The sequence below is a fragment of the Cyprinodon tularosa genome, unplaced genomic scaffold (genome assembly GCF_016077235.1).
Source record: "Cyprinodon tularosa strain WSP-4 unplaced genomic scaffold, ASM1607723v1 ctg76, whole genome shotgun sequence".
In the NCBI taxonomy this organism is placed as follows: Eukaryota; Metazoa; Chordata; class Actinopteri; order Cyprinodontiformes; family Cyprinodontidae; genus Cyprinodon; species Cyprinodon tularosa.
The window spans coordinates 1408727-1434718 of NW_024039518.1; the positions used below are offsets into that span (position 1 = coordinate 1408727).

At 38.1% G+C, this 25992-nt stretch overlaps 2 protein-coding genes across 2 annotated transcripts; one reads left to right on the forward strand and one right to left on the reverse strand.

Moving 5' to 3' along the window:
* Positions 1 to 524: 524 nt before the first annotated feature.
* On the forward strand, positions 525 to 5418 carry LOC119773417 (probable E3 ubiquitin-protein ligase ARI8). The gene is made up of 5 exons (XM_038270420.1): positions 525 to 644; positions 864 to 973; positions 3758 to 3858; positions 3952 to 4095; positions 4179 to 5418. The coding sequence occupies exons 1-5, from the start codon at positions 607 to 609 to the stop codon at positions 4632 to 4634; spliced, it is 849 nt and encodes a 282-aa protein (XP_038126348.1). The 5' UTR covers positions 525 to 606; the 3' UTR covers positions 4635 to 5418.
* Positions 5419 to 12100: 6682 nt separating this feature from the next.
* Positions 12101 to 22049, reverse strand: LOC119773341 (ubiquitin carboxyl-terminal hydrolase 26-like). The gene is made up of 12 exons (XM_038270306.1): positions 21966 to 22049; positions 21810 to 21870; positions 21161 to 21260; positions 20092 to 20207; positions 19791 to 19861; positions 19589 to 19711; positions 15119 to 15214; positions 14895 to 15026; positions 14676 to 14807; positions 14515 to 14555; positions 14383 to 14420; positions 12101 to 14291 (listed from the first exon to the last, which is right to left on the reverse strand). Exons 2-12 carry the CDS (start codon positions 21826 to 21828, stop codon positions 12841 to 12843), a joined length of 2319 nt encoding a protein of 772 aa, XP_038126234.1. The 5' UTR covers positions 21829 to 21870; positions 21966 to 22049; the 3' UTR covers positions 12101 to 12840.
* Between the last annotated feature and the right edge of the window lie 3943 nt (positions 22050 to 25992).

The window sequence follows — 25992 nt, forward strand, 5'->3', positions numbered from 1 at the left end:
CTTACCCTATAATCCCATTATATTTTCTATTCGTGTAGACTACATAAAAACGTTAATCTTAGCTACTTTTTTTAAACACCAACTTTGATATAAAAAGGAGCCTGAATTGATAACTCCTTTGAGAAATAGATTGGTTGTTAAATGTTTGTGCTGTTCGCAAAATGATGATCGCCTCTGAAACACCTAAAACCTTCTGTTTTTATTTTCTTTCATTAACTAATATTAATGTAGAAATGTATATATAATAATAAAAAAAACTTAAAATAATTGATGGTTAAAGCAGTAGGTATGGCCCATATCGTTCGGTGTGGGATGGATGGCTCCTTTTTGTATCTATTTCAGCACCAAATATCCAGAACAGCGAGTCATAATTTCCAGCTTCTTTCCGTGTTAATTTGTGCTTTTTAAAGCTTTTGTCTGCTTTTTTCAAAGTTATTTTGATGTTTATTTTCTCCAGCACATAAACCTGTAATGAACAAGTGGGCTGTTTGCGCAGACTCAGACTGATCCAATCAGTCCGCTGAAATCATCCTGTTCAGTCGGAGCTGCGCTTTTCTCATTTCTCATGGTTTTGATGAATGAAACGCGTCCAATCCAGAAGTAGAAATGTCCAAGATCTTCACGCCAAGACTAGACTTCCGCAGGTAAAGAGGCCTTTATTCATTTACATGTTGGGTATTTATTCCAGTAATATAATCAGTGGAAATAGATTTGCTGTAACCCATGCGCGGCGCGCGCTTAAGGAAAATAAACAACAGTTATTCTGCTCCGCTCTTTGTTAATAACCGTTTTCAATACCAAACACAGTTCATGATTTGGGAAGGAAATTGATAGTTCAATTAATAGTTATTATTTCTCTTCAGGTTTAGGCTGCGGATGAAATCGGGATCCAATAAACCCGCTCCAAAGAAGAAGTGTTATGATCCTAAGGATCCTTCACTCAAAATTGTTGACGGGGAGGATGAATTGGACTGTAAGTAACAACTGAAAATTTGAAATAAAGTAAGAAACATCAAGCAGGCATATCATAATAACACTGGCTATCTCTCCATAATGCCAGCCGGGTGGCATATATTAGTGATCAGCAGTGTCGCATCCTTCTGTTCCAAAAAAAAAAAAAAGACCAACATATCCAACAAAGGACCTGGGTGGTAACAGGTGCTTTGGATTTGCACCCACTTCCCACCTGATTTATTTGTTGGAAAAGCAGAAACAAAATAATTACTAAAAATGTCCCTCCCGTCCACACCAGATTTACCAAACAATCGACCCCGACCCAGGACCTGGTGTGTTCTTAATTACTCAAATTAATGGGAGGGTCTAACAATTAACAACCTAATCTAAACAATTAGAAATATATTAAAAAATATATTACAAATTTTGGTTCTAAATTAACTTAGATAAAGTCTACCTACCCAAAGAAGAAAACTAAATTGGTAGAAATTACAAACAAAAATTTATCATAAATGGCCACAATAAGCACTTTTTGCTTCTAAATTGTAGAAGGGTATATATATGAAGGAGTCTGAGAGAACCCAAAGGTAAAATAATAATACTGGATCAGAGCATACCTGCTGCTCTTTTTGGAAAGCTTTGTGTCTTTGGAGTCCTGGTGGTCCACATGGTACAAGTAAGGAAAACAGGAAAAACTCTTGCAGCATGTTTGATCCGCTTACAGTGGGGAGAAAAGACTGATCCATGCAAAGATTAGGTATTGAAGTTGGAATTGTTGTCAGCCACGCTGACTGATTTCCACCAGTCAGCATCAGAACATGTGGAAAGAAGGAAAGCAAGCAGTGAAGGCAATGTGATGATTTGGGTTGGAGAGTAAGGATCGTACACAACAAGGAAACAGGGAATAAACAGAAAATTCCTAAAGGTCAAACTATAAAAGTAAAGTAATAAGCAGAGCTACAAAAGGTTTAGGGATGGTTTGAGGAGCAAAGTGAACAAAGAAAACCTGACTTTGTCTACAATGTTGCCCACATTTTTGTCATGATGGGTTCACTAAAAGCGACCCAAGTATGCAGAACACCACTGACGGACACAGGAATAAAAGTTTAACAAGTTTATTTAGATGCAAGCACACAGAAAGTACTGGTTCTGGTTCGGGCCCGGAAACTGGTTCACCGGAGTCTGAGTGAGAGACAGTTCAGTTAGCGTTGCAAGCTGGAGCTTGATTTCTTGAAGATAACTGGTTGTACCTTGAGGGTTCTTGAGGTTAGCTTTGGGAGAGTCACTGTTGGATCTGGGGAGGAGTTCATCAGCAGAGTCCGCTTGCTGCTTCAGCGTCTCACGTCTTGTAATGAACAGACCTTGGTTTTGGGTTTTCCAGCTCTTTGTCCAGAGCTGCATGGAGGTTCTCTATGATTCTTCAGGTTTGGCTCTGAGGGTCGGCTCGGCAGGTTAGCTCTTCCTGAGCTTCACAGAGGAGACACTGGTTTCCTGGAATCGTGGATCCTCTGATGATCTTGATGGGCTGCAGCTGTGCAGGAGGCTCCCTCAGAAGGATCCACGGCGGACTCTGCTGGAGAAAGGTGGAACTTCTCCAGCTCCCAACAATTTTATTGTAGTTTCTAAACCCTGGTCCTCAGGGCCCACTATCTTTCATGTTTTAGATGTATCTCTAATTAAATACACCTGGTTCAAATGATTGCATTACCTCTTCGACAGCCATCTGCTGCTTCAGAAGCCTGCTAATCATCATTTCTTTTAGATCAGGTGTGTGAAGGCAGGAAAACAGCTAAAACGTGTAGGACAGTGGGCCCCGAGGACCAGGGATAAGCTGCCCTGTTATAGAGCATCTAATGAAAGTGGTGGAGAAACAACTTTATTTCATTAATGATCTTCCTGAATGCCAACTAAAAAAACTTGATAACCGATACCATGAAAGTGTTTGATTCTGGCGACTACGTGCTCCAAGGATCTGGTCTTCCTGGAATGGGTCCTTATAACGCCGTGAAAATAAAGTGGATGGAAAAGTTCTGCTATACATTTGAACAGGTCTAGCCTTCTGCAGTTGTCACCGGTGTAAGCTCTGTCGCCTAGCAACCATGACAGTAGACGCACAAAGCAGGCAAAGAATGAATGCTGAACTACAGTACTTACTACTGTTGTGGGCTAATAACATATTTGAGCTTCAGCAGCAGTACCATCATCACATTTATCAGATCTACGTATAGTCCCCACTGCGCAAATATTGGAATCTATGCTTAAATGTCAGCAAAACCCATTTGCACAGGGGCAGATAAAACCTTTCATTAAACCAATAATTACCTGCAACATATGTAAAATACTAATCTTTTAAATTTACCATTTTAATTCATTTACGAAGAACCTATTCCCATTATTTTATTGTATAAAACTGTACTTACAATTTTCACAACTGTTCGCCATTTCCCTTTTTCCTCTGAGCATGGAGCAGCCGGCTTGCTGTTAACTGCTTTGAATCATGGGATATGGTAGTCCACGAAGGTTTCACCGGATCTGTCCTTCCAATTGGGGAAAAAGAAGGCCACAGTTATCGCCCACATTGATGGAGTCTTTGCATATGAACAGGCCACTTTGCTATGTTGTGACTCAATTGGCTGACAAATCTGGCCTTTGGAGGATACAGCTGAACACATCATTTAACTGTAGTCTGATTTGACAGAAAAGGGTTGGGTGGGGGTGTAGATGAGCATAATGTTTTGCCTAATCAGAGTATATGAAAGTTTTCATGCATTCGGTACTGAGTTATATCTGTCCTGTCATTCAGTTTTATGTGAAGAGTTTGAGTCTCCAAAAGCAGAGATGTCCTGTGGTCATGCAGTCACCCCGATGTCTCTCACTAAATGGTGTCTTCAGCTGCTGGAAGATGTAAGATGGTTTAAATATGAACAATTAATGAGAGAATTTGTCCCTAAATAGTGACTTTATTGACTAATATGTTTTTTTCTCATCATTCTAAAGGGACAAAACACCTTTGTGTGTGCTGTGTTTGGCTGTGATGCTGTGTGGCCTTTTGAAGAGGTCTGCAAGATGGCTCAACTGACTACTCAGGAAATTAAGTATTTCAAGAAGACCATGGCTATAAATGCTTCTAATAAAAGAAGAGTAAGCATTATTATAGCCACCCTTTTTATTTTACAGTTTTGGTTGTTTGGAAATATCACTCAATTTAAATCTCACTTTCACAGTGTCCTGGATGCATGTCCCATGTTGCAAGACAAAACGAATTTAATCTTTGTGTCGGCTGCAAAGTGTGCACAGCAAAGAAAGGACGTCCATATGAATTCTGTTGGCAGTGCCTGAGGGAATGGAAAGGACCAAAGCCACGGATGAGCCGCTGTGAGAACGAAGGCTGCAGCAACACGGTGCTGCAAACGCTGCAAACTTGCCCCGATATCGTCTTTGACACAGTGATAGGAATCACCGGGTGTCCCTCCATCCGGGCCTGTCCCACCTGCGGATCACTGCTGGAGCATAAACGAAACCACTGCAAACACCTTACCTGTCCTCAGTGTAAGGTCAAGTTCTGTTTTGTGTGTCTGAAGACTTTTGCTGAATGTTCTAGAACAAGCGGTATTTCAGCACCGTGCTCCAGTGGTGTTGCTCCCAGACAGACAGTTATCCCAGTGTGGAGAAAGAGTTAATACTCCTTTAACACGTCTGTTTCCTTGGACATTGATTTGTCACCTCATACAACACCAATGTGTCTCATTGTACAGGATGTTTTCTAATCCTAGAGACCAAAAACATCACGCTGATGACAGTATTTGTTAGTTAAAAGCATAGGGATATTTAATGACTTGCTAGATCAGAACCAATGAAGGGCTCCTTAATTTTCTTGCAGTTTTGTGTTGGTGATTGTCAGTGTAGAAAATTATAACTTCCAGAACTAGACCAGACTGATGTTATTCAACCCTTTTGATTGCTATAATGACAGTTGTTTTTGTGTGGCGATAATCCTTAAATAACATAGCCATTGTTGAACAAATAATGCTCTTTCACACAAAAGTTTGAAAACAGATGGAATGTTCTGGCCTTGTTAAATTAGTGATTAACAATACATTAAACATGTCTTTGGTTGCATATTCAACAATTCCCCACAACCTTTCAGATTTGCTCTGGCAAGTGCAGAAGTCTGACACTACTTGATACTCTTATATAACCTTATTTTGGCTTCTACTTTATATTGCTATTCTTTTGATTGCAGGTTTGTTATCTTTTATATGCCCTTATAAAAGAACAGGGGATAATCCCATTTATGAACAAGCAGGCACATGGAAACCACCTTACAGCACATGAAGCAATTCTGGTGAACTAGGTAGTTTCCATATTCTGTCTGGTAGTGCCAAATAACATATACAATGAAGAAATACTACTTACAGGAAATGAAATGATTTTCTAATGGTTACAATATCTGCTACAATCTGTATTGGCTTTTCTAGAAGGAATGTGGATGGAAAACAGGACAGAAAAAAAAGGCATAAATTTACACCTGATCTCTGTCTCACTGTCACTAGAAGGACTCGTTTATTGGACTTGAACAAACAAGGTGCAGACAAGGAGCTAATTTCTTTTAATTTTAACCCTGTAATGCCAAATGTATCATATTTGATACATACGGTTTCTGAAATGTTTTGCGTCTGACACCTTTTGCATAATTTAATGGTAAAAACATTGCTCAAAATCCTATTGTACACAATCAGATATACCTGATAACAGCCAGTAGAAGACTACACAAAAATAATCTTGACTTATCGCATAGTAATAAATTATTAATATCAAAACTGTATTTCTGTTTTTTCTTTTTACATATTTTGTTAAAAGGCCAAATAAGGACTTCAAACCAAAAAAAAAGTAATTTTCTGTTTTTTTTAATTCTTGGATCGGGTTTTAAAGGGTTAAAACCAACTTTTCAGATAGCTCTGTGCACACACTTTTTTATAGGATACATGATTAAAGTGAATTAAATTAGAGCTCTAAATACATTTTGTGAGTTAAAGCTACAGTGTGTAATAATTACAGGGATATACAGTCAGAAATGTAATATATTATACATAACTATGTTATTTATCATCATCTACGAGCTCAGCCTCTTAACCTTAATATTTGCATTGCCTTAGAATTCGTTATTTATAATTACATAGGAGCGGGTCTCGCAGCCATGGAGGCAGACATCTTTGCGCTACGGCAGCGCAGAGCCAACAAACTAGCGATTGCGAGATCGCCCATTACGCTCGAAAGTAACTACGGCAAGTTAAGAGAGATGAACTAAGACGGTACCGAACACACAGACTAATGAAATACTATCTGTAAAATTATCTATTTAAACAAACCTCATCACTTGTGAAGGTAGGTGATGCGGGCGTCGTGGAAGACATTTTGTCCCGTAACGCTCGCCGTCATGTTGGGTGGGAGAAGCGGTTGGGGGGAGATGTTCATGTTGCTGCGGTCTGCAGTCTGGACGTTAGATGTCGCTGAAAATTACACACTGTAGCTTTAAAAAAAAAAAAAAAAAAAAAGAGAACATATGTTTTGAAGCTTCATCCAATTAGGTCATTGCAATTTCTATTATATTTTTTGTAGAGGTAAACAAGAGATTATCTAATGAACTCAGGTCCCATGGCTAAACTTAGCCCTCTCATTCTGAGTGAGGAGGTTTTTTTTTTTTTTTTTTTTTTTTTTTTTTAAAAAGGAGGGACTTAGGTCTCTTTCACAGTTAATGCAGTTATTAAAAGGAGTGGGTAAGGATAATGGGAGGTTCCCATAGCACAACAAGGTTAATGCAATATTTTAACGTAAACAACATATTTAGCTTTATTTAGAAAAGATTTAAAAATCTGTTTAAATAATTAAGTCATTGAATCTTGATTTAATACTGAAGATAAATCTGTTGACAAATTTATTTGCATTCAGATTAACTATTTTTTTAAAGCAAAACAATTCTGTATAATGCGTGATTTCAAAGGAAAGCAGAGATACTTAACTTGCATGACAAAGAGATTTTGTTTTGATATTGTATGACAGGAAGTTTTAATTGGATGTTTATTTAAAACTGATGATTCATTGGAGAATAATTCTAAAGTAAACCAATTTGGAGTGTATATGCACATTTCTTTTAAATAAAAAAATTAATACAAATAATTCTGAAGCAATAGCTGAAGTGTGTGTCATATTTATACAGTGTTCAAAAAACTAAATTAGACTGTTTAAACATCAGAAAAAGCTTTCTGGAATAGAAAATGATTTGGCTGATAATATTCGAAAGAACAATTAAAATTTGCATTAAACAAGTCAATCATCCATATTCTGTCATGCTTATCCCAAGCGGGGTCGCAAGGTGTGCTGATGCCTAACTCCAGGCGTCTACAGGTGAGAGGCGGGGTACGACCTGGACAGGTTGCCAGTCCATCGCAAGGCACACAAGAATAACAACTAGCTGCTGTACTAATAAGTATTTTAAATAGGATATTGATTAAAAATTGACAAATGAAAATAATCACCAAGAGTAATTATTATTATTATGAGAAATCACTCCCTTTAAATACAAAAAATAAAATAAAATAACCCCAACAAATTTCTTTAGAGTTAATTAGAGCATTTTAAAATCCAGCAATATACTGATCTTCATTTAATTACAAATATTTATATTTTTTTCTTTTTGACCACAAATAACTTCCTTTAATTCTCATGATCTTGATATTGATGACTGGCCTTAATACTCATTTCATTTACCTGCTTATCTCGGCCCAGTTCTCTTTACTGCTGCTCCACCTGCTTCAGTCTCTGTTTAACCAGCCTTCAACCATTCATCAATGCCAGATTATTCAAGCCTTTGGTGAGAGTCCTCTAGTGTTCCTGAGTGTTTCTGATTGCCCGATCCTGACCCAATCTGCCTCTGCACCTCTGAGCCTGCTTTTTCTGATCTGTTTGCCTGACCTGTCCTCACACTCCTGCTGGATTTCTGCCTGTCTGTGTACCGAGCCTGGAACTATTTCCCAATACCGTCCTGGATTTCCCTTCTGTAACTCTTTGGACTTCTGATCTCCTAACTCCTGAGCATGTCTTCGACACCTGCTTTGGCTTTGCACTCTGGATTATCCCAGCTTCTTTCATCTGCTCAGTTCTGATCTCTTGCCTGTCCTCTGCCCTCTGATTTATTAGCTTCTGGGACTCTCTGGGCGACGCCCACTGCGTCTTGTTGGTAGCTGAACAGCTGGAACCAACCTCATCCTCTGGCCTTGGACTGAACTACAAGACCAGGTTAGTGACTCAGGTCCATTATTATCCCCCGCCAGATTTACATGGTCACTAACCTGTGTTCTCCCCCGCAGAGGTTCCTGCCTTAGACGCTGTTCTTTTCAGTTCCATCTTAAAGAAACATTTTGTTAAACCTAACTGTCTTTTCCCCTCGAATAATCCTTTTGTTCTGAGCCTGAAATTTAAAGTCAAGCGGTGGGATTTTTTTTCTATCTATTCTTCTTTACCTCAGTTTTAAAATCTGAAAACAATACTATCAAATAACTAATAGAAAACATGTCTTGTAAACATTGTGGTGGTAATCCAAGTTTATTGCAGAAAACCAGAACAAAAAGAAAATCAAAAAGAAAAATTAGTACAAATCATTGATTTGTGCAACCTGTGGCATTTAATCAAACACTGCACCATTAGCTTATGAATCATAATACAAATAAGCTTCCATATTATTTAACATTGGCTGATATAAAAAAAGGCATAAGGTAACTGATCAGAGTGGTGTTGAATGCAAATATGTGCAGACATTTTACTGAACCAGCTACTATATCTGCCACTACAGTACTATAAAAAAGATGCTCAGAAAGATGCTAAAAAAAAAGGCCAAACAAAGCCAAACCTCACATGACTCTGCAGTACAAATACCAACACCTAATAACTAGTTAGCAACTTAGGATAGAAGTGAAGAAATCTCAAGCTGACTTTGAAGCATTAAGAAAAAGTTGTAAAAGTTCAGCCAAAATAAAAACAAGAGACCTTGAGCATACATAAACATTCAGTGATACACCATCTCTGCCATATAGAGCAGCTCACTTGTTTCACCTGACACAATTATTTCTAGAACCTCATATGATATCAAGAAGCCAAAATTACAAAAAGCTGGGGTTAAAAAATTGTATGCTGTTAAAACCCAGCAGTGGGAACCCATTTTATTATCTTGCTGCATATTTATTATTGGTGTACACAATCACTGCATGAAAAGTGGGATTTTCGTCAATATGCAGCACTGTAGATTGTCGTGGAACTTCAGGTTAGCGGCAGTTTACGGCAATTTGCAGGCTTCGCAGAAAACTCCCGTAAATTGTCAGAAATTGACGTGGACTTTCTTAGGCAGTGTTCCCCCCATGCCTCCCCCCCATGGAATTCTAGGGGAGGCTTTAACATGTAAATCAACATGCTGTGAGCTATACAAATGCTAATCAGGGTTGCAGGGGGGGTTTTACCCCAAGTGACATTTTTCTAAAAGGTAAGAAAATCTCTGATTCAAAGAGATCAGGCTCAGTATGGCCTCTTACATTTTAGCTTGAATTGATTTATTTAATTAAAGTACAGAGACCAAAACAGATCTTTAGCTGACAGAGCAATACATTTAGAGCAGTAATTATAAAAAAAAAATTGCATTTAAGAGAAAAAATAAAATGTTGTCTGTCAATATGCTCAATTCACAATTACTTAAGTTGAAAAGTTTCAAGAAATCAGTCTGAGATGATTCACTTTATAACATGGCGCATTATCCTGTTGGAAGTAGCCATCAGAAGATTGGTACACTGTGGTCATAAGGTCCGGCCAGGTCAAGATCCGCAATTGCAATCGCACCAAACAGGAAAAAGAACATCGACAAATTCCGGTTCGTCAAATTAAAATATAGCAGCAACAGATCGGTGACTAGAAATTATAGCACAATTCTTATATATAAAAAAAAAAAACTAACACCGTTTATTTAAATGATTGGATCCAAACTATTGGTTATTCACCAACGAGGAAGCAGATTTCTCATCTCCATCAAAATATTTATTTTATACCGAGGGACTTAAACTTTAATCAAATCCATTCAAAAGAAACTTCTTATTACAGGAATGAAAAGAGATGCTGAGTTTGGGAGTAGAGAACAAGTTCATTCAAAAAAAGCAGTTTTTAATTATCCTTATCCCCCTTACAAAAATCTACAAAAATATATATATATATATATATATATATATATATTTGGGCAGAAACTGAACATATGCTGGATGATGGTGGGATTTTTTTAATATGTCATATTAAATTAAGCGCTCACAGGGTTCATACAGGAATGAGTGACTCTAATTTAATGCTATTTTAATGCAAATTAATAGCGATATAATATATCTGACGAAATTGTTTTTATAAGCATTTTTTATTAAAGAATTATAAATACTTCGATAAACATATTTAAATAATTTTAGTGCCAATTAAGGCCTTGATTTAAAAAAAATGAATGAATTGTAATTATTTTTAATGATCCGCGGGAAACCCTGGTTCATCTCGCGCATGCTCTCTACGATCTCCAAGAAACTCAGAGCGGCGCGATCTGCAGCCACAGCGGAGGATGTATGCTTTGCTTTGTGCAGGCGGTCTGGAGCGGAGTATGTGGGATTTCGGGGTAAAACTCCTCTTGGATGCGATGGCGACTCTGCATCGAACAAGACGAACTCAAAGAAGAGATGCTAGCGGTAAATATAAGTCTGATTACTGCCTGCTAAGCTAAAAGCAGCCTAGCCTAAGCTACGGCTAATAGCAGCCTAGCCTAAAGCTACGGCTAATAACAGCCTAGCCTAAAGCTACGGCTAATAGCAGCCTTGCAAGAACAAGCTTTATTAAAGCGTATTTTTTGTGATTCACAGGAAGCAGTACGCCATCTTCACAACTCGGAGACTAATTGCAGGCGCTATGAACCGGAGCAAGGGTAACATTTAAAGAATATGCTTTCATTCTGCGGTAAAAGGCAATGGATACGGATAGATACCGATCATAGCTGTACATTTTGTTTTCACAGACCTCCTATTTGCTCGGAGCCATATCAGCAAGTCCAGATTTGCACGATGTTGATAAAGACGACATTGTGTGTAAGTGACTTGTTTTAATGTTTTCTCCTTCCTTGTTACTGTGACTTGCGTTTGATTTTTTATTCATACCACTCTCATTTAATTGTTTTCAAGCTGCCTTTAAGACGTATTTTGAGACGGTACGCATGAGCTTCAGATATATGCAGCCTGAGAACAAGTTTACGTGCGGAGGCAGCCAAGCAATCTGCTCGGAGTTGGGCCAGAAGAAAGAGGGTAAGACTTTATTTGGTGACTATTTTTCTGGTGCATTGATAGATGTGTTGTGTCCATACGCAGTGCGCTGATTCATTGTTTTTTTTTTTTTTCAGCTGCTGAAAGCGAGGCAGAGTGTGCTAGCAGATGAGGAAGTGAAACTCTGGAAGTCCGCCACCGACGAAGAAGATGGCGTCGTTGGCGGTGTCTCTGGATGGATTGTACGGTCGCCGCCATTTCATAGGCCGGATCTCACTGAACTCTGTGTTAAGCTGCGGTCCCGGTTAGAAGCGATGCCGAAGTACAGGGCCACGCACAGTAGGCGTCTGCACATCGGACCTGCCTCGGAGGGAATGCTGCCAGTTACCTCCAACCCCGAGGAGGCAAACGGACCGTTCACGGACTTGTAATTTTTAGATACGCATGTGTTTGGATACGCGTTGTATATAGTTGTGTGTGTTTTAATAAAGCTTTCTTTGCATAAACAGCTTCCTGGCAAATGTTAATTTCCTGTATAAATTAATTCATGTCCTTTATGGTAGCCTAATAATTGTGTAGTAGTGTAGGATAACATAAATACACAGCATATGAATAAATAAATATATGAATGAATAAATATATATTCATAAATATATATATATATATATATATATGTAATTTTATATGTAAATATATATATATATGCCAACCAATCACGAGCGACTTTACTTGTTTAAAAAGAAGTGGTTCCGTCCAATACTCAGTAAGAAAATTAAAGCCTGGCCTGTCCATGTGTGGTTTTGCTGCCAATCACGAGCGATTTCACTTGTTTGAGAATAGTGGTTTCAGCCAATACTGAGTAGGTTATTCAAGCCAGACCTGGCCAGTCGCGCGGGTTTGCTGCATTCATATGCTAATTAGGGCCATTAGTACAGCTGATCACTCTCCACATTCGTCAGAGTTCGTTTCCGACAATTTGTGGCACGACAAACGCGGACAAGCGCGGATTGCAAATTGTCGGAAACTGACGAAAATCAGGGAGATCTGCGGGAGTTTACGGGGACGAAAATCTCACTTTTCATGCAGTGAATGTTTTGTTTTTTCTGTTTTCTTGAGATAAAATACATGCTCTATCCGTTATAAACAGAGTGAGTAAACCAGCTTTTGTATTAACATTTTGATTTTGTCTCACTTTTTAAGGGAAAATATAAGATGATCTAAGAGCCGTATTTAAGGTAAAGGTGTGAAATAAAACCTCAGAGCTGTTCCATCAGCAGGGCTCTACTGATTCATGCTGATGTGTACAGTAGAAGGCTCACCAGATTTATTTTATATCTTAAAACTGATCTCCTTTTTTTTTTTTTTTTGAAATGGGTAAACAAAGAATATTTCTTCTTTTCTTCTTCTTCATAATTCCCTTCCTTCTTAGCTGCGTCTTTTTAGCTGGGTTACCCAACCACATGCGTTTAAACCTATTTCTTTTTTTTGATCTTAGAAGTTTTCCAGCAGCATCAAGCTCTGCATCGGGGATTTTTTTCAGCAAAGAAGTTTCTACTTGAAACATTTAAAACTTTTTGGCCAGTCTGGTTGTGTGTTTTTGATTTTCATCCACCATGAGTTGTCCTTGTTCTTCATTTATTTGGTGCCCCACACTGTTTTCTTCCTTCTTTGTAAGGATGCCTTGTGAGATTTCCTTCACACTTGTTTCCCTGCTGATCCCTTTGTAACTAATAATGGTCTCAGTCCTTTCCTCTATTATTTTGAATATCATTTTATGATTACCCTTTAGTCCTTTACTTGTGTTTGCTGTACTTATTTCTACATTCCCTTCAGCTACCTGTTTCCCTGCCTGTCTCTCCTCGTTCCTTGATCCAGATTGTCTAGGAGAATCATCAGTATCTTCATTACTTTCCTGACCTTTGGCGTGCGTCTTTAAACCATCTTTTTTCATTGTACCATCATCTTCTTTGGTGTTTCTCTTCTTATCCAGTGTACATTTATCCCGGGTAGACTGTATCATTGGTTGTGTTTTTCTTGCCTGTATAACACCACTATTATAGTCTCCGTTGGTGTTTCCATTATTCTGTGTTTGACCTTTGTTGATGCTGCTACAATCTATATGATCGTGTTTATGTTGACAACCAGCTTTAGTAGCATCAACTTGTTTTTCTTCATTTGCTTTAGATGTTGCTTTCCTACTCCTCTTATCTGACATTTGGAGATGCTCAGCAGCTAGGGCTTGATCTTTCAAATCAGTTTGTTTACTCTTCCTCCTCTGATCGCTTTGTGGAACATGATCAGATGCAACACTAAGCAGTTGATTAATATGTTCCTCTCTCTCTCTTGTCTGTTTATTCTTATTTAGGTTTGCATGTGTGGTCTCAGGTTGGTTATATGTAGGATCTGTTTTTCTCTCATCAGGTTTAACAACACCATTACTGTTGGCCTGTATATTTATAGACTTGTTTGTGTTTTTGTCTTTATTTTGTTGAATCTGGTAATTAGGAGGAAGAAAAGATTCTCCCTGCTCAGCAGTATTTGGATTTCTTACTGTTGTACACTCAACATGACTGTTTTCTGTCTGATGTTTTTCTGTACCATCTATATTTTTGTTCTTACCTATGTTTTCTTCATATGGTCTCTGTGAAACATTCAAGTCATCAACAGGCATAACAAGATTTTGACTTTGTTCAGGTTGAAAATGAGCTGTGTTCTGTTTCTTTCTCTCATGTGAAGCTTGGTCTGTTGTTCCACGATTTCTGTCTTTATGTTCCAGCAGGTTATTATCTCTATTGTGTTCCTCGTGTTGATACACCATAATATTCCCATTGTCCTCAGAGATGTTACCAGTTGGATCAGGTAAATTATCTGTTTGTGTTGTGCTAACCTTTGACACTGCAAAATCTTTGTCAGTGGTACTTCTGGTTGCATTTGATTTGACTCTCTCGTGTTTGTTAATATTGGTTTCCATCCCAGGTGGTTGAAAAACACTGTTCTCCACCTTCTCTTCAGTGCCTGAATTTTCATAATAAAGCAGATAATTGAATAGTTAGTACAATAGATAGTAGAGCAGAACATGTCTGAACAATGATGGATTAATTCTCACCTTTCTTTCTGTAAAATAGAAGATACGCACTGGAGGATCTACAGAAGGATGAGTGGAGAGAAATGTGATAAACCATGTGTATGCAACATATATATATATACAGACTGATAGAATGCAAACTTAAATGTTTACTTTGCAATGTTGTCATTTCCTGGACATTTGTTGGGCACAATCTGATACATGGACAAAAAAAAACTCAGCACATTATATCTTAATTATTTTACTTTGACATATTACTTTAGAAAGAGGTAATTTTAAGTATTTTCAGTGCAGCAAATTGTGATTTCTTTTACCTGCGAGACATTGGTGTCATTAAATGTGTACCACAGGTTTTCTTCCTCCTGTGATTTTATTGTTGCCCAGTAATGTCCGCTTCTCAGGTCACCAACATGCTCCACAACTGAATAGAGCTCATATATCTGTTTCTATAGAACATATAGAGAAATATTCAATTCAATAAATGGTATACAAAGTTCATGACCAATGCCAAAAAGAGAATACCCAAAATATACCTCTGGTATCTTTATTTGATAGGGGAATTCCACACTACAGTTGATTTTCACATATGACATGTACTGATAGCTGAAGTCAAATCTCTTCAGCAGCAGAAGCAGAACATCTGGGTGATGTGTTATAACATATTGCTGGAGAACAAAATATGCAGTCATGTTTGAAAATGTTATGTTTCAACCTTTCATCAGAATTCAATAAAATCCGGAACTTTAATTTTACTAACTCTATGGGCATCAACTTTTTCGTCACAATTGTCACAGTACATCTGGTTTTCCCCATTAAATACTGTGGGCTTAAAGAAGTCGTTGATGCCATTCTCCTAAAAAAAAGGGGAAAGAAAATTCTGATTAAAAAATATTAAAGCCCTAAAAAAAACTAATAATACACAATCTTTAAGAAGATAAACCTGTTTCTGCACAAAATTCCTGAAGCAGTTTGCACTTGATACATGCAGAAATGATCCGGCTTATTAAATCCAGCACAACACAAACACACAGATGCAGAGGTGACAGAGAGAAGCACTTTACCATCAAACAAACATTATAGTGCTCATCCTTTGAAAATATTTTAGCAATATATGGGGTTCAATCTGGTACTGGTTCTTGTCATCTTCTCATTTAACTACTTGACATATGAATTTACACACACACACACACACACACACACACACACATATATATATATATATGTATATATGTATATATTAGTACAGAAAACCATTTCAGGTGACAACCTCTTGAAGCTCATCTAGAAAATGCCAAGAGTGTGTGAAGCTGTAATTAAAGCAAAAGGTGGCTACTTTGAAGAACCTAGAATATAAGATATATTTTCATCTCCTCCCAGATCTGGACATCATTGAACTCCTGGACAGTCGTCGGATGGATCGAAACATAATGTCCCAGAGGTGTTCTATTGGATTTAGCTCAGGCAAGCGTGGGGGCCAATCAATGGTATCAATTCCTTCATCCTCCAGGAACTGCCTGATTACTTTTGCCACATGAGGCCAGGCATTGTCGTGCACCAGGAGGAACCCAGGACCCACTGCACCAGCCTAGGGTCTGACAATTGTTCCTTTTTCCAATCCTGTAAGCATATTCTAAATGAATATACTGGAGGATGCATTTCAAAATATTTGTTGATAAATAATACTATTTCAATAAATATATAATTTACAATAAATATATAATTTTTCGAAGAATTTCATCTAATGGCAGTCAGGGTGCCGTTGTCTGAGTCCACATTGGTCTGTGCGTCCCTCCATGGATATGTCTCCCCAGACCATCACTGACCCACCACCAAACCGGTCATGCTGAACGATGTTACAGGCAGCATAACGTTCTCCACAGCTTCGCCAGACCCTTTCACGTCTGTCACATGTGCTCAGGGTGAACCTGCTTTCATCTGTGATAAAGCACAGGATGCCTGTGTCGGACTTGCCAATTCTGGTGTTCTGTGGCAAATGCCAATGGAGCTCCATGGTGCTGAGCAGTGAGCACAGGGCCCACTAGAGGACGTCGGCCCTCAGGCCACCCTCGTGAAGTCTGTTTCTGATTGTTTGGTCAGAGACATTCACACCAGTGGCCTGCTGGAGGCCATTTTTTAGGGCTCTGGTGGTGCTCCTCCTGCTCCTCCTTGCACAAAGGAGCAGATACCGGTCCTGCTGATGGGTTGTAGACCTTCTACGGCCCTGTCCAGTTCTCCTGGAGTAACTGCCTGTCTCCTGGAATCTCCTCCATTCTCTTGAGATTGTGCTGGGAGACACAGCAAACCTTCTGGCAATGGCACGTATTGATGTGCCATCCTGGAGGAGTTGGACTGCCTGTGCAACCTCTGTAGGGTCCAGGTAGCGCCTAACAGTAGTGACAGTGACCCTAGCCAAATGCAAAACTGGTGAAAAAGAGTCAGAAAAGATGAGCAGTGGATAAAATGTCAGTGGCCTCCACCTGTAAAACCATTCCCGTTTTGATGGTTGTCTTGTTGTTGCCCCTCTAGTGCACCTGTTGCTAATTTCATTAACACCAAAATAGCTGAAACTAATAAACAACCCCCTCTGCTACTTACATGACCAAATCAATATCCCAGATGTTTAATTAGCTTGATGGCATACTGTGATTACAAAGTGTTGCTTTAATTTTTTGATTAGTATATATATACACACTTCTATCTATCTATCTATCTATAGAAAGATTTCCTTTTTTCTATAAAAGAAAATAATATATATATATACAGGTGCTGGTCATAAAATTAGAATATCATGAAAAAGTAGATTGATTTCAGTAATTCCATTTAAAAAGTGAAACTTGTATATTATATTCATACATTACATACAAACTCATATATTTCAGATGTTTATTTTGTTTAATTTTGATGATTACAAATGACAACAAATGAAAATCTCAAATTCATCATATCACAAAATTAGAATATTACTGAAGACCAATAAAAACAAAGGATTTATAGAAATGTTGGCCAACTGAAAAGTATGAACATGAAAAGTATGAGCATGTACAGCACTCAGTATTTAGTTGGGCCTCCTTTGGCCTGTATTACTGCAGCAATGCGGCGTGGCATGGAGTCGATCAGTCTGTGGCACTGCTCAGGTGTTATGATAGCCCAGGTTGCTCTAATAGTGGCTTTTAGCTCTTCTGAATTGTTGGGTCTGGTGTATTGCATCTTCTTCTTCACAATACCCCATAGATTTTCTATGGGGTTAAGGTCAGGAGAGTTTGCTGGCCAATTAAGAACAGGGATACCATGGTCCTTCAACCAGGTACTGGTAGCTTTGGCACTGTGTGCAGGTGCCAAGTCCTGTTGGAAAATGAAATCTGCATCTCCAAAAAGTTGGTCAGCTGCAGGAAGCATGAAGTGCTCTAAAACTTCCTGGTATGTGGCTGCGTTGACCCTGGACCTCAGAAAACACAATGGACCAACACCAGCAGATGACATGGCACCCCAAACCATCACTGACTGTGGAAACTTTACACTGGACTTCAAGCAACGTGGATGAAGTGCCTCTCTTCTTTTCCTCCAGACTCTGGGACCTTGATTTCCAAAGGAAATGCAAAATTTACTTTCATCAGAGAACATGACTTTGGACCACTCACCAGCAGTCCAGTCCTGTTTCTCTTTAGCCCAGGCAAGACGCTTCTGACGCTGTCTGTGGTTCAAGAGTGGCTTGACACAAGGAATGCGACAGCAGAAACCCATGTCTTTCATACGTCTGTGTGTGGTGGTTCTTGAAGCACTCACTCCAGCTGCAGTCCACTCTTTGTGAATCTCCCCCACATTTTTGAATGGGTTTTGTTTCACAATCCTCTCCAGGGTGCGGTTATCTCTCTTGCTTGTACACTTTTTTCGACCACATCTTTTCCTTCCCTTCGCCTCTCTATTAATGTGCTTGGACACTGAGCTCTGTGAACAGCCAGCCTCTTTAGCGATGACCTTTTGTGTCTTGCCCTCCTTGTGCAAGGTGTCGATGGTCGTCTTTTGGACAACTGTCAAGTCAGCAGTCTTCCCCATGATTGTGTAGCCTATAGAACTAGACTGAAAGACCATTTAAAGGCTTTTGCAGGTGGTTTGAGTTAATTAGCTGATTAGAGTGTGGCACCAGGGGCCATCAATTTTGAACCTTTTCACAATATTCTAATTTTCTGATATGATGAATTTGAGATTTTCATTTGTTGTCATTTGTAATCATCAAAATTAAACAAAATAAACATCTGAAATATATGAGTTTGTATGTAATGTATGAATATAATATACAAGTTTCACTTTTTAAATGGAATTACTGAAATCAATCTACTTTTTCATGATATTCTAATTTTATGACCAGCACCTGTATATATATATATATATATATATATATATATATATATATATATATATATATATATATATATATATATATATATATATATATGTATATATATATATATATAATTTTTCCCCCTTTAATTAATTGCCAAATTTCATTTTTTTAAACTGTATATTTCTTCGCTATGTACGTAATACTAAGGGTTTAGGCCCCATTTTGTACATACAACACCTTTACAAATAAAGCCCCAGACATATTTATAGTACCTTCTCATACTTCATACCTTCTAGTTGGCGCGTCAGAGCCTCCATAGAGACAGTTTCTTGTGTAAAACAAAATATGAAAAAACTGTACATTGTACAAATCAATATTGTAGGCAAGGAATAAAAATAGAATTGATTATTTAATGCAATAGAGTGTGATTTCTTCTTGTTAAAACAACCAAACTGTAGTTGTTATTTTATATAGGATTATTATACTGGAGAAATCCTCCACCAACTTTTGTTTCTGGGCCCTCTTTGTATTACAAGAAACCCATTTATTTATTCAATTCAACCGACCCTCCACCCTCTGATTACACTGCAAGGAAACATATCCCTCCACTTCAGGAACCACTGTTCTAATGACTTTGATTTGGGTTTTGATTGCAGCATAAATCTATTCTCTTAAGAAAAATAGGAAATTCTAACAACTCTGGTTGATGTGAAGTTGGTAAATTTCACTCATCAGATTCACATTTCAAATCCTAACAACAGACTATGAGTGGATATTTGTAAAAAAAATAATAACATCACATTTGTTAAGGTAAAAACAAAATTCCCAGAAGTGTAAACAATGCATTTATCTGCAAAACAAACTGAGAGAGAATCAGAATCTCACCACACTGTAGATTCCTCTAGAGTTCAAAAGCTCAAGAGGAAGATGCCAGAAATGTCCAAAGCTGTCATTAACATTGTGACATTTACAGCAGGTGGTCCTGTGACTCAGCTGTCCTCGAAAGGTCTGAAAACAAAAACCTGTTATTAATCATTACTTCTAGTAAAATTACAGCCTCCTTTTTGACAGAAAATACAGTTTTAACCTTTGCTGCGTCGTCACTGGTCAGCCTTAAAATCTTCTCAAAGTACTCTGCTGCATCTTGCTGTTCATATTCTACATAAAGGGAAAAATAATATTTTGGTTTATTTTATATAGTCTTATTTCTTAACAAAAAACAATTGTTCCTTTTTCCAATCCTGTAAGCATATTCGAAATGAATATACTGGAGGATGCATTTCAAAATATTTGTTGATAAATAATACTATTTCAATAAATATATAATTTTTCGAAATACTTTATTTTTTAAAACATATAGGAGAAAATGTAATGCTTGCAAACTGTACCTCTCTTAATGCCCAGGGCTTCTATGATTTTTCGTGCGTTTGTTTTCTTGTCCTGTAAATTCTTAAATAGGTCTTTAAGATGACGATCAATATAGTGGTCCTTTACTTCCTCAGACCTAAACAAATAAACACAATCATGAATACAACACAGCTGCAAATTACATTTTATTTTCTTGCATAGAGTCAAAGAAGAAAAACGAAAGTACATCGTCTCTGAAAGGGGTTTTATTTTGAATGAAGGGTTTTACATGGAACAGAAATGAATTAAACTATCAAATATTAAGTCCCCAGATTCTACTATGTTACCACACAGTGTCAGTGAACATTTATTTCATCACAAGCAATAACATCAAATGTCCCCTTCACAGTCGCACCTTGGCCAAATTTGTTTGCCATTAAAATGTTTCCTGTTTGGCTATGGCTTTGTGTTTAACCCATTTGTAGTTATTTAAAATTGTCTTAAATTTAAACTGTCATTCTGATTATTTTAGATTAACTTAAATATTTTGTTCAGTACCCCGAACCCTTTAACAAGAAAACCCTGGAACATGATTCTTTCACCACCATGCTCAGTTTGTCAGCTTACAGATTAATATGACATTCCTGCCTATGCAATTTATTATACAAAATCTTCGGAAATTCAAATCTAAAGCCTCGCTTCTGTCACTGAGCCCGAGGGCAGCTGTGACTGAAATGTAATGTGATGACTTTAGTGTCTGAATGTGTGCATGTATAGACCCATTCATTTATTCAATCATGAATGACTGAATGTGGTTTTAGAGCAGGGCTGGAGCTAGATGGGGGCCAGGGTTGGCCATGGCATCCCTTAGCCAATCTTTGGCCAAACCTGTGGCCACCCTTAGCCAATCACCCCTACCATTTTTCCCCCCTCTAATACAGATGGTGGCATTGGTCATTGCCTGGCCATCCTTATAAAAATTATCTTTCTACGCCTCTGCTTCAGGGTCCCCTGACTTGAGGAGGTGCTTTGCTTTATAAGCAAATTTGTCATTGTTCATTTGTCTTAATGCGAGGATAGTTTGATATATAAACATTGAAAACAACAAACCTGTTCACAGCCTCTTTGAACTCCTTGGTCCTAAACAGAACCTGCAGGATACTGTTTAGGTAGCATGTTGCTCCTTGATTGATCAAGCCGTAGTATGTGGCTGTAAAGAGATTTAAAAAAAAGCATGTTTGAATGGCTAAAAATGCCTAAATAAAAGTGATCCCAAACAATTCAACTACATTTTATTCTTAAATCTTTTCTTTTTTTTTATGATACTGAGACTCCTTAACGGTGACTCAGACTAATATTTATTATCATTATTATGAAATGTTTATTTTTTTGTTGATTCCTATGATGGGAAATTAAGGTAACATATATGTTTTTAAACGTGGGAGGAAAGCAAAGATTTTGTGATTCATTTTTGCATAAAATACTCTGCCTGTGAAGCAGTCATTGAACAAATCTTAGAGCTTTTTCAGGCACATATAAATGACTGGACCATACAATATTTTATGTTTTAGACTCATTACAATTTACACTATTTGTTTTTATACTTGAATGTCAAGATAAAACTAAACATGAAAATTATCTGTGAAATAGAAGAAATGATGGGGTACCAGAGATACAGAAAATATTTGACTCCCTAAAACTTCCTGAATGCTTTAACCACCAAATAGTTCAAACATTTGCCAGATAATCTCAAACCTACCTTCTCTTTCAGTCGGCATATTTGGTCTGCTCTGGGGCGCAGTCCATGTACACTGGCAGACCTAACAAACATTACTTTAATGCAAATGTGATTTTGTATAAATTAAGACAAATGTAAGCAAAGATAATTAAAAACACTACAAAAACATTAACCTACCCTCCAAAAAGCGCACTTTTGGATCCGATAGAACAAAGTTTAGCAGCGTTTTGTTTATGATGAGTGTGAGAAAATACTTTCTCTTTCTATTTATGTCACTGCAGGTGGGGGGATGTTGCATTCAAGATGCGTCGGAAATCTTAATTTTAAAGCATAACGCTTCCGAGAAACACATGTAGGCCAAGGGTATAACTTTGTTATCGCTACAAGGTACGTAAGTGAATAGCCACTGTCACTCATATAGGCTAATTTTTTAAAGTGACAGACCCAGAGCCGTTAGAGTTAGGAGTCTTACTAAAACCTTTTTTTTTTCTCAAAGGTTTTTTTTTTTTTTTTTTTTTATTGCAAAAACAAGATAGAAACAATATAGAACATTAATAATTGCAAACATATACAACAAAAAAGGGCTTTACAGAACAGAACATTTATTTTAAAATGTCAAAATCAAATCTATGCTCGAGGGTTATAATTCTTTAAGCGCAGTTATAATTTGCATTGCTTTAGCATTTGAACTAAATTTTAAGAATTCTACATAGATTTTAATTAAAAATAATAAAATCTGGAAATAAGGTTCTTGTTGTAAATATTTGAAGGTGTGAATATATTTACCATAAATAATAAAAAAAATGTATAACATTTAAAAATTCTGTTTTGACAAGTTCACATTTCTTCATCTCAAACAAAACATCCTTATTTGTTAAAGTAATGTTAAGATTTTTTTTTGATGAAAAAAAAATTGACATATCTGCTATATTTTGGTGTCTAATACCTACAGGGCTCTGGACAGAGCTAGTGACGTCACATCGACAGGCGGGACTTTGGAGAGAGCTCTAAACACAGACAGCTGCGCCCGAGTTTCTTTTGACTAAATTAAATGAGCGGAAAGGGGAGCAAGGGTGGAAATTATTCACGTCACAGGTATAACTTCAAAAAGTTATACTTGTGACGTCGGCTGACAATGTTGATAGTGTTTTCATTCAAGCCATTTAGTGCTGTTCATGGGCTTGATTTTTATTATTAAGATCTTTATTGGATGCAGTGTAAAGTTAGTTTTAGTAGAAATACCTTCAAATAAACAAACAAGCAGATTAAAATCACACTTTTTAAATATATCAAATAAGATAATACTGCTTGGAGAATAATATATTTGCCTTCTGGAAATATTTGGATTAAAGATTGGATTAAGATTTGGATTAAAGATTAGCTAGATGCAGTGTTACTTGTTTGATCGGCCCTCAAACTAGCCATGACTTTCAAGCCCCATTGATCACATGTAGTTTAGTTATGAGAAAACTCAAAAGAATTAAGCTTGCAGACAAGGTTAAGCCATGATGTCAGAGAAAATAAATCTATATCTTTATTTCTCAGGTGGTATACCATGCAGATCTTTTTTAGTGCTTCGTTTGTGCAGATTTTTGCCGTTAAAACTATAATTTGTGCTGCTTTTGTCTTTAAGATCTCATGAATCTTGTGACTAGACGTCTCGATGCATTGCATTTCCAGGTCCCACGGCCATCTTGTATGACACACCGGCAAAAAGTAAACATAAACAACAATGGACAGTGAGAAGAGCAAGTCCTGGATTTCTTATTACAAGTTGAAAATCATGGTGAAAGAAGGGAAAATAGAGTGAACTGACTGACTGGATCCCTATAAACCGAGATAGTGGACCATGGACCCGAATGAGGTTCTGGAGTGTTAGGATTAACCTTAAGTCTGTTAACCCTAATAATACCTGCCTGTTGTGTGTCATAACTAATGTTTTCTCAAGTATTTTATCTAAATAGGACAGTTCCTCTGACAGGCTATACAGTTTTCATCTTCATTATGTACGTGGTAAAGATTTGGGAATGGAAGAGAGCAGTGTCCTTTAGTGAAGAACAAAAAGTAATATTTTAATAAGGCTGGAGCCATGGAGAATGTCTCTTCATTTACCGACGTGTTTGATCTAATTATGGGGCATTCTGGAGTTGTATAAAATACTTCTTTAACTGAGATTCTGTGCCATTTCAACAGATGTGGTAAGCGCTGCCTTCTGTAAATCAAAGCAAATTCTCTGTACTGAGTAAGATTACAATTTCTCACAAAAAAAAAATCTGTTTTCTGTCATTTATAGTGGTTATTTAATACATATACATTAAGTGTTATTTAAAGAGTTTCTAAAGAGTGATCTCTTTTCAGAAACATAGCCGCAGATAGAAAGCTTGAGCCGGAAAAGGGTAGAGTGCCTGCTCCGGGTCAAGGAGGATGTCCTGCCCCAAGTGGAGGAGTTTAAGTATCTTGGGATCTTGTTCACGAATGAGGGAAGAAGGGAGCGGGAGATCGACAGGCGGATTGGTGCAGCGTCTGCCGTGAAGCGGGCGCTGTACCGGTCCGTCGTGGTGAAGAGAGAGCTGAGTCAAAAAGCGAAGCTCTTGATTTACCGGTCGATCTACGTTCCTACCCTCATCTATGGTCATGAACTCTGGGTCATGACCGAACGAACGAGATCGCGGATACAAGCGGCCGAAATGGGTTTCCTCCGTAGGGTGGCTGGGCTCTCCCTTAGAGATAGGGTGAGAAGCTCGGTCATCCGGGAGGGACTCGGAGTAGAGCCGCTGCTCCTCCACGTCGAGAGGAGCCAGTTGAGGTGGCTCGGGCATCTGGTTAGGATGCCTCCTGGACGCCTCCCTGGTGAGGTGTTTCGGGCACGTCCCACCGGGAGGAGGCCCTGGGGAAGACCCAGGACACACTGGAGAGACTATGTTTCTCGGCTGGCCTAGGAACGCCTTGGGGTTCCTCCTGAAGAGCTGGAAGAAGTGGCTGGGGAGAGGGAAGTCTGGGCCTCCCTTCTTAAGCTGCTGCCCCTGCGACCCCAGCCCGGATAAGCAGAGGAAGATGGATGGATGGATAGAAAGCTTTAAGGTATAAACACAGAGCTTTCCTTAAACAGGGGGGGAACAGTATGAGATGTGTTTTCACTCACTATACGTATTTGATCTGCTGATTTAATATGGTGTTATTAAATCATCATAGGATTAAAATGATCCTCTGATCAAAATTTTTAACTTGCTGTGGAGTCTAAAAGCTTTTACCGGTTTTAAATCCAATTTCTAAACTATTAGAAACTACTTTAACATTTGGACTAACTATGATAATGACATGGTTGAATTAGTCTGAAATGCTTTGACAGACAACACACCAGAGAGAGCCGCATAAATAATATCATCTTTAAAGAGAAACGTGATTGTGAAGATGACTAATAATTTCATAGTTTTAGTTGGAATTAACCAGACTGACCTCAATGAACTATTGAAGCAGGTTTCATCCAAAGGCTCATCAGAGTATATAGATGTTGTTTATGTATTCTTATCACCTTCCCAAAGTAACTATTTTTTACAGAACTTTTAATTAGCATTTGTGTTTATTTTTTGGTTTATTTTTTTTCAGGATTGGTAATCCTGCAGTAACATTGATAGTGATCCCTAAACTAAGACAGAAGAATAGCTTAAGAATAATAAACAGTAATCAATCTGTTGGGAGCTGGAGAAAATCCCATCTTTCTCCAGCAGAGTCCGCCGTGGATCCTCTGAGGGAGCCTCCTGCACAGGTGCAGCTCATCAAGATCATCAGAGGATCCACTACATAAGCTGTCTTCAGACCTTGCCTCAACGCCGCAGTGTTGTTCCAGTTGGTCAGCGCTAAAGCCTTGATCTCAGTGATTATCTCCATGACTCTATCCCTAGTTGGATTCTAACTTCTGTTTCTGTGCCTCTAGGAAACTCGTGCTTCCCCCGTGAAAGCTCTGGAAGAGCTAACCTGCCGAGCCGACCCTCCGAGCCAAACCCTGAAGATCCTCAGACAACCTCCAAGCAGCTCTGGGCTAGAGCTGGGAAACCAATGCCAAGGTCTGCTCAAACTAGACGTGAGACGCTGAAGCAGCTAACGGACTCTGCTACTAAATCCTTCTCCAGAACCAACAGTGACTCTCCCAAAGAGAACCTCAAGAACCCTCAAGGTACTATATGTGCTCATTGGAAACCAAACC